General features: G+C 35.0%; 1 protein-coding gene and 1 long non-coding RNA gene across 2 annotated transcripts; one reads left to right on the forward strand and one right to left on the reverse strand.

Annotated features, from left to right (window-relative positions):
- Positions 1 to 584: 584 nt before the first annotated feature.
- Positions 585 to 3742, forward strand: LOC129579652 (uncharacterized). The gene is made up of 7 exons (XM_055469822.1): positions 585 to 1103; positions 1169 to 1391; positions 1466 to 1636; positions 1704 to 2684; positions 2750 to 3124; positions 3202 to 3377; positions 3456 to 3742. Exons 2-7 carry the CDS (start codon positions 1169 to 1171, stop codon positions 3522 to 3524), a joined length of 1995 nt encoding a protein of 664 aa, XP_055325797.1. The 5' UTR covers positions 585 to 1103; the 3' UTR covers positions 3525 to 3742.
- Positions 3743 to 5168: 1426 nt separating this feature from the next.
- On the reverse strand, positions 5169 to 5680 carry LOC129579654 (uncharacterized). Its single transcript, XR_008689267.1, has 3 exons — positions 5570 to 5680; positions 5454 to 5513; positions 5169 to 5367 (listed from the first exon to the last, which is right to left on the reverse strand). It is a non-coding gene; the product is annotated as an uncharacterized LOC129579654 (long non-coding RNA).
- Between the last annotated feature and the right edge of the window lie 4105 nt (positions 5681 to 9785).

Genomic DNA, 9785 nt, shown 5'->3' on the forward strand with positions numbered 1-9785 from the left:
CTGTAGATTTAAAATCACTCACTTCGAAAATTGATCGTGGTTTTCGTAAAAAAGTCACATGTGGTTTAAGAGATAAAATTCTCTGCTCCAATAATTTTCTTGACTTAACTGTTTTTATTTTGTAACTATCAAAAGGTGGCGTGGGGATTTTCTTTTTCCCGATCCATATCTCAATCAGGTGTTTAGTTATTCCAAGAAGAATTCCATGCATAAAATCTGTTGGTACTGAGTTTATAACATCTATGTCATCAAAGAGAAGCAATGCGCTATATCCCTTCACACCATAAATTGAATCTCTTTCGTCACTACCTTGACATTCACCGTTTGAAATTTTTTGTGAAAAGTTTACGGTTTCAATGTGTGATCGACAGTTGAATTCAGATGTTAAATAACGGATTGAAGTTTTCTTCGATAAGTTTTTTACAGGGACTCCTGGGTGATAACACACTGGGCAACCATAATTTCCCATCGGCCCTTTCATTGCCTGGATATCTTTTCGGGCTTGCAAATCGAAGACAGCTAACGACATACTAACGGGGAGGAAATTAAAAAAAAAAATACTTTCCTTATAAATAATGGTCCCATATGGCATCTATCGTAGATGACTATCATCTTTTTGAGAGGCATTTTTTCATATATTTAGATGATCGTAGATGATCTTTTTTTCACAGGAAGTCATCTTTTGTCATCTTTTTCGAAAATTTTGAAATAAATAATTAAAACTACAAAAAACTTTCAAATTTAATAATTGTTCGGTGATCTAAAGACAAATGCTGAAGTTCATAATACGATTTGAATTTCGTACAATGACCAAATACTGAATACATACAGCTGTCATGTGCGTGATGTCAAATTACATTTGACGTTTCGTTGAGTTACAACGAATGGTGAAATTCAACATTCAAAATGTAAACATTATCACGATTTTACATGTTGACTCGATTGCTGACTAGCAATTTCTTTGTTCTTTGTTCCAATTTAGTGAATATTATTTAAAATAATTCAATCACCACGTAATTTTTTGCAAAAAATATCAAAGATTTCAAATAGAAATAATATAATTCAGAATCAGTGAATAGTGAAGTGTACATTTTGGCTTCAAAGTAAGTAAATTTGCAACCAGAATTGTATTATGCATATTGCATCAAGATATTTAAAACTATTTTAGATGGGCAAGTGCTATTTTAATAAAGAGTGGATACCACAATACAAGTCTTGGTTGGCGGAATCCAAATTGGGTCGAGAAAATGCATATTGCAAATTATGCAAAAGAGATTTTTCGATCGTGAACAAAGGAATCGCTGATGTAAAGCAACACATGGGAACGAATGTACATCAAATGTATGAAAATGCCGCGTCAAAAACAGTGGCAATCAATCGCTTATTCCAGAGTAAATTTGTTTGTTATATGTTATTTTTTTACTTAATCATGCACTTATTATATCTCGGAATTTATTCATTATAGCGACATCGGATAAAAAAACCGCAGCAGCTGAAGCTACATTTGTTTATCATCTCATCAAAGAAGGCCATTCTTTTCGATCAGCTACGTGCACATCTCAACTCATTCGTGAAGTATTTGGTAAAAACCCTGATTTCAGATGTAGTGAAACCAAAGCTGAAGCAATTGCAACTGGTACGCTCTATATTCAGACAATTTTATTCAAAATGGATTCAGTTTTTTAATCCTTCTGAATTTCCAGGCGTTTTGGCACCAATGGCAATAGATATGTTGTTGAAAGAAATTCGTGATGTAAATTTTCTTACGTTTTGCTTGGATTCAAGTAGCAAAGGAAATTTCAAAGTTTTGCCAGTTTTGGTTCGATACTTTTCACATGAAACGGGAACGCATACCAAACTGATTGATGCATTCCAATTAGACGATGAAACCGGTGAGACATTGTTCACAAAACTGAAATTTGTATGGGAAAAATACGATCTTCGTGCGAAATTAAAGGCGATTTCAGGCGACAATGCAAAGGAAAATTTCGGAGGTTTGACTCGAGGAGGTGATAAGAACATGTTCAGTCGCCTCCAAAAGGAATTCAATAATGAATTAGTTGGTATAGGTTGTGCGGCCCACTTGGTGCACAAAGCTATTGAGAAAGCGTGTGACCAATTTCAACCCTTTTTTGATATTGAGGCAACTGTTGTGAATATTTACAACTATTTCAAGACTAGTTGCACACGGAACGCGCGTTTACAACATTTAATCAATACCGACGAATACATGAAGTTGCTTGGTTACGCTAACACTCGGTTTATTGGATTCCATGGTTGTATTGATCGAATCATCAAAAACTTTGATGCTCTTAAAACCTTTTTTGATACCGAGAAAGAAACACCCGTTGCACTGGGCCGATTTTTTGACCACCACCTATCAAAACTCCTATTAGTATTTGTACGAGATCAATGCGAATACTTTGAAGCTGTGATCCGGTCACTCGAAGGCTCACACGTATCAGGATACGAAGCAGCCCGAACAATTTTCTCGTTTTGTACATCAATTCGTGAACGAATGGACGAAAACTTTACGTCATTGCAATTTCAACAAGAACTGACGACCATTATTGATTCGCTGCCATTCACTGACACCATTTTGAAGAAGGCCAATAAACGAAGCATTCACGAGGAAGTTTTTGTTGATGTAGAATATATTGACGAAATTGTCCGAAAATTCCAAAGTAATTATTTAAAAATGCACAAGTGCATTTATATAAGAATATAACATTTTGATTTAAATTTTCAGACATCTCGGTGACTTATCTGGAAACGTGGGGAGTGCACTTGAAACCGTTGGTCGACACATACAGTTGGATTGAATTAAGGGAAATGCCCCTTTGGTCCACTCTTGAATCGCCTGTGAAGAACACTGCAGACATGCTTCTTGCCAAAAAATTAATAAAACAAGAGGAGTATAATACTGTGTTCAATGAATTTGTGAATGTCAAAACGTACTTGAAAAGTGTTCCTGTGGTAGATCGAAAGACGATTTTTGAAATTTGGAATGAAAAACATGCATCGATAGAGGATCGATGGTTGGAAGTTTTCTCTAATTTGAAAAAAAAATCAGCGTCGTATAAAGTCTTCTCAAAACTCGTTGAATACGCGCTAATGATGCCGGGTAATAGTTTTATTTAAAATTTTTGTTGATGGATGTTTTGAACCGATATTATTTATGTCTTGTTTAATATTTTTCAGGCGCAAATTGTGATTGTGAGCGGATTTTTTCACATATGAAGCATTATTGGAACGACAAGAAAAGCCGCTTATCGTTCGGAACATTGAAGTCTTATTTGATCATCAAGAACAATTTATCATTCGACTGCATCCAATTCCATGAATTCATTGCAAGCCAACCGGACTATCTTCAAAAGGTATGAAGACATTTCAAATCATTTTTGATAGAATGATAGATTTATTTTTCAATGCATTATTTTTTTCTTCATTGATAGATAAGTTCCCACGGAAAATACGAGTCTGCCAAAGAAAGCCATTCAAACAAAGCACACGCCGCAGCCTGAAGAAACACGGGACCATGCAATTTTATCCAGATTCACATACATAGCACCACATTTTTCTTAAATATATCACGTTTGGAATTTTGCTCTTTCAATATTTATGCAATGATACCGTCCTACAATTTAATATACAATATAATATATAGTCTATTTATAAAAATACACAAGAAACAATATGTACCCTTTCGAAATCAAAAATATAATAGTTTTTGAAGAAAAAAATGAAAAAGATTACTGTCATCTTTTTTGATTCATGTATCATCTTTTTTTTCTCAATTTTTTCCGCAAATCATCTATTTTTGAAATTTTCATATGGGACCATTACTTATAAACAGTGATAGGCTCTTTCACGAATTTATCAAATTCTACTGCCAAAAAAACATCAGATTCGTCATATCTGGTTTTTTTTCTCTCCATAATAAAGTGTGCTGATAATGATATTTTCCGATTTATATCTGATGGGTGGCGGAAGGAAATTTAAATAAAGTTGCACGGGCCATAGTGAATACTTCGAAGAATTTAATATTCTTCCACCATCTGTGTTCATAGTAAACGATAACACTCGCACATGTGGATTTTTTCGAATAATGTTTTTGAGCAAAATTCCATCGTCGACGTCGGCAATGATTCCGTTTTTGTGTTGACGATCCAAATATGAAATTATGGTATGAAAATGTCTATGCAAAATTTGTAGTATTTGTTGTTTCAATGGAATTGAACTGAGGGCACTTTTTTTTTATCTTCTACCATTTCATCACAATTATCACAATTCAAATATATAGCGTAGTTTAAATCAGTGTTTAAAAATTTATTAATTGTTTTCCTCGACTCAGGAAATTCAACTGCTGCTTCGGGGAATGAAGTATTTAATAATTTGAATACCTTTGATGTCGTTCGATTTGAAAGTTTATTATTTATTTGCAAGTGAAGAACATTTGAAAATCTTTCGACTAATATATTGTTCTCCAGTTTTTTGTGTGGCACGGTATCAATTAGGTCAGTCTCACACTCACTCTCACTGCTACTATTTCTTTCTAAAAAATGTCGCCAACTCGACATCATCCAATTGTAGTTCACTTTCCATTTTTTTTTCTGCCGTATTTCTTAATTATTATAGGTAAAATAACAAAAGAAACTGTTATTAACAAAGGAAACTGAAATAAATGTGTGGGTCGCTGCAAGAGAAACGTTTTTGTATCATACGTCAAACGTTGCTTCACAACGTCACAGTCACAAATCATTGACAAACAACACATGCACACGGCGCCGCTCATTGAATATATGTACACGGCGCTGAACACTGAAAAAAAAAAACTCTTTTCACGCATACACACAATACTTATGTCTCTGCTTCATCATGGCGAATAAACACTGCATCCACACGGTTATTCGAAATCAAAAATGCTGTCAAACGGCTTCACGCTTCATTATACTATAGCCACACGGTTTGAGGTTCAAAACCGTGTGGGAACAGTGTCAGATATGCGTTAACGCAACGTCAATTCAGTGTGGATTTTTGCTTGGGTATGCGAGCAAAAAATAAAATAGTAATATTTTAGCTGTTTTAACAGTCAAACGATTTACTTTATATATATTTCATTTCACTTTCTAAATGTAACAACTATTTCTTAATGATATTGTCCATCTTATTTTATTTTATCTTTTAACATGAAATGGGCCAAACATTTTACGAAATGACATTTTTCATGTTATATATCTGATGTTATTGTGGGTGATAATAAGATTGATAAGGATTTTCATGACTGGTCGCAGATTGTGGATTTTGTTGCGTATTTACAACCGCAGCATTTGTATGGTGGATTTCAGGAATTGCATCAAATGGTGACTTTTCAACGAAAAAAAAGAAGAAATTTAGTCATGAAAGCCAAAAATAAAGTGAACGAAAAAAATAAATGAATTTTCAGTTGTTACCTGGTGTCCTAAAAATTGCTGATTGAATCCGGTATTTTGTAAAAGTGGATATGTCGGACACTAAATGGAAAATTAATGAAAAAAATGCTTAGTTCTAATGAAGAAAAATAAATTACCTGATTGTATGCAAACGTTTGATGATCATAGCTATGGTTTTGTTGCGTAGATAGCGAATTTAGCGGGTGCTAAATTCAAAAATGAATGGAAAAAATATCGTTTGACGCGTCTCAATTTACAATAAGAAATTCTATATAAAATTACATGATCTCATAGAAAAGTAGCTGTCGGAGTGCACGTTCTGTTCACGTTACGATAAGGCGTACACATACAACTGCGTTAACGTGAAAGGAGAACAGCGATATATTGTGTGCTGTGATACACAACACTCGTTGTAACTCACCAATACATCGATGTGAGTCGATCGTAGTCTCGGAGTGCGCGTTACGTTAAGTCGTACACATACAACTTCGCTAACGTAAAAGGAGTACAGCAATATATCGTGTGCTGTGATACAATATATCGCTGTACTCCTTTTACGTTAACGCAGTTGTATGTGTATGCCTTAACGTAACGTGAACAGAACGTGCACTCCGACGGCTACTTTTTCATGAGATTATATGCAAACGATTCCTGATTTTGGGAAGCAGCCGGGGACTTTGATTTGTTGTGTGTTTGTTGAGCAGACGGCATATTTATTGAGAACTAAATAAAAAGATGATTTATGAGAGTTGTAGAAAGTGAAATAAAAACCATATCTTTTCTTTCTGTTTTGTAACAATATTGTGAATAGCGTCTCCGATTAATTTATTGAATCTCTTGGCACGGTCCATAAATTGACTTGGATCCTCTTTGTTACTCAGTTCAGTGTTCAAGCGTTCAGTTAACATATCTTCCATTATGCGTTTTTTTTTTAAACGAAATCTTCGCTTTTTTCTGTTTATTGTATTTTTTTTCCCGTTGCCGATCTACCCAATAACTTCTTATCATCGTTTCTGTACAAACAGTTCATTTAGAAAGACGTGGCGGCCCCACATGGGATGTGTCGTCCATGCATTTAACGAACCGTCAACAATGTGTCGCGCGCGCTGCTGTTTCTCTTTCGACCACATAGAGCGCACTTGATTCGATTTTAACCGAGTAAAAAAGAGATCGCTTCATGTAGTGTAGTGTTTGAAATTCAAAAGCAGAAAAAATCTAAGCAATGGTGTCTCTATGTGCGGTGCGTGTGTATGAAACTGAAATTGTGTGCGGCTACTCCTAGACGAAAGAGAGAGAGAGAGAGAGAGAGAGAGAGAGAGAGTGTGTGTATGAGAGAGTGAGGTGAAGAGCCACAAGAACAAAAAACAGAGAGGAAAAACGTCTCAAAGCATTGTGTGTTATTTGGTCGTTCGTTCGTATATCACGCACACATTTTTTTGGCATGATTTTTCTTTATACACACATTCACATCAACATCGTTCATTAATTCTTAGTCAAATAGACATTTTTTTTTTCATTCGTTCGTTCTGTCTTCTCTCCATCGAACGGCTATCGACGGTCTCCATCAAAAATTATTCATGTGTGTTTCAATTTTTTTCTTCATCTGTCGTCGTTTGTAATTAGTTGAAAAAAGAAACGAGGGGTTTTTTTCTAATTAGCAATTTTGGTTTCGCTATTGTTGTGTTTAGTGGAAAATTCAAACAACGACGAATATTTTAATCGCATTTTGTGCTGCACACAGAACACACACAGTTGGCTAGCGCCTCTTTAAATACAATAGCAATTAATACACAAAAAAATGATAGAGAACTTTAAGTGTGAGAACGACAATCGTACCGGAGGCAAATAGGTCTTGATCGATAGGATTTGATCCCATCTACATGGCCTAGTGTACAGATATGTGCTTTTTGAAGTTTGACGCGACGTTATAGTTGTCCAAAAGAGGAGATGTCATGAAATTTTGGAAAACAAAGTTTTCGAAAAAGTAATAAATAAATAGCTCAATTATTGAAAATTGCCGTGCGAAGACTGAAATTTGAAAGGCACATTCAACGTTGCGTTAGTTATTAGCTAGGGGGATTTAACTACGTGAAAACTTGTAAAAAAATGATATAAACGCGCACGAAATTGTTACATTCACCAGAGAACTTGCATGATTCCACTCAGTTGACAAGTTCCGTATTAAAACAACATGCGCGAACGCGCGCGAGTTCGTGTGCAAACTTGTAGCTGGACGACGCGCACACATCAGTCGTTCCATTTATTATATCTGGATTAACTTTTTCTTCAACACTTTCTCCAGCTCTTTAAAAATATTTCCTTTGTCCATTTTATAATTATATAAATCTTTGAACTTTTGGAAAGGATGTGAAAAATCTTTATACACGTAAACAACCGATTTTTATCTTGAAACGCGTTTTAATTGTCAAATAACAACTTGAAAAACGCGCAAAACCATAAACAAACTTGTGTAAACTTGTGACCGTGCGCGTCAGTACGTACAAGGAACGCGTCGAACTCCCGAGAATCAAGCAAACTGGCAAAAAACATGCTGAACTCGTAAGAGTTAAATTCCCCTAGGTTATTAGTTAGAGTGATGAATATATGCGAAATAAAAAAGATGTGTGTGTTTGTGTTAGTTGCCTTATGTCAATTGCAGCCAAATTCTTCACTGTAATACCAGATGTCAAAGTGAACGGCCTTCTACACAGATCATATTTATTGTGAAATTATTTTTCGGAAAGTAAATTAAAATACTGTTTCTATTTCTGGTTCATTTCTCTGTGCCGATTTTGTTTCCCCAAAATTATTAGCTTGTTTCGATTTCATTTGTTCTTCAAAACAGTTTTAGATTAAACGCGATTGCGTCTTGTTTTGACAGTTTTCCAAATCACCAGCCACTTGGTATAGTTATTTGGGTGTTTCTTATCAATGTGGTGCACCACTCAAAAAAAATATGTTCAAAAGTCCAACAATTATAATTATATTGTGAAATTTGATTTTTTTTTTCATTTTTTGTAGACAGACTGACACAGCATTGCAATCGAACATTAACAGCATGATAAAAATAACATATTTCGTGAATCCGCACAAGTTTTTCTTCAAACGATTGGAGGATGAAGGTAATAAATTGCATGACATTTTATTTGAAAGAACATCTAAACTGAGTTTACTGCGAACAACATCTCTTTTACGCTAACAGCAGTTCGTACACGGACGAGTCAGTGAGACAATTGGTGTGAGCGAGACAAAGTTTGACAGCAAACAATTTGGTTGTATCAATTTAAATGTTCTTTCCTTGCGAAGTAGTCAGAATCTAATGTGAGATTACATTAAATGCGCTTTGACTATAGGGTTTAATATTGTATGGATTCTTGCAGTACATTTTGTTTTTCCCATGCTAGCCGAGCATTTGCACAGAATGCCACCAAAAGATGGATTGCAGAAAAACAGTATTAAATTATTTATTATAAAATATAATGATGGAATTGAAATCTTACTCTTGAATGTCAATCGCAGTGGATTGCGTTTTTATGGCGATCTATTTGAGTTTTCCGATTTTCGACTACTTGTTGACAAACAATGATTTACAGTTCCCGGTACCTTTTTACTTTTGCCCTTCACCATTCTTAAATCAACGCATGGCCTAGTTTTGAATATTCTGAATCAATTGTTCATCGTTTTGGTGGGCATCAACGGGAAATATAGGCATCGAAATTATTACATGCTTGTTGAAAGAAACGATTGGAATGAGTACGGTCGTTGTTTGCCAATCAATTGGCGAACTCTCAGAATTCATTCAAAACTCAGAACCGGAATCAAATGCAAATGGGTACATCGATTGCCATTTCTATAGCTACGCATTGAATTTAGCTAACTTATACTATTGGAAATTCCTACTTCAATTGAATGATAGTTAACCATTTATGACCACCCTTTCCGCCTCAATGTCGCTCTTCTTCTATCTATTTGTGAGTATTTCAGTGCTTTGAATTCTATTGTGTGTTTATAAAATATTTCGATAGGTTGGTTGGATTTCTGGTCTCGGTTTTGCGCTTCTTCTATATGTACAACTTTATCTTTTGTGCGAATTCGGTGATGTTATTGATTCAGCCTCAAGTTTTCCTTACTACGTAATATACAGCCCATGTAGCGCTTACAGCATAAATGCTTTTGCCAATGACTCTTGCTATCACTCCAAACCATTTCGTAGAATCACCAACTCCAAATTAAATTTATCGAACTGCCCTTGTATCAATTGTCGATGATAAATAAACACCTTTATATTCATATCTTGAATTGCCCTAAAAAAAAATGCGGTTCATCGAATCGGGCCGTTGGCTTCACTCAACT

Source organism: Sitodiplosis mosellana, unplaced genomic scaffold (genome assembly GCF_009176505.1).
Source record: "Sitodiplosis mosellana isolate CC-2019 unplaced genomic scaffold, AAFC_SMos_1.0 Smas_scaffold_6362, whole genome shotgun sequence".
Lineage (NCBI taxonomy): Eukaryota > Metazoa > Arthropoda > Insecta > Diptera > Cecidomyiidae > Sitodiplosis > Sitodiplosis mosellana.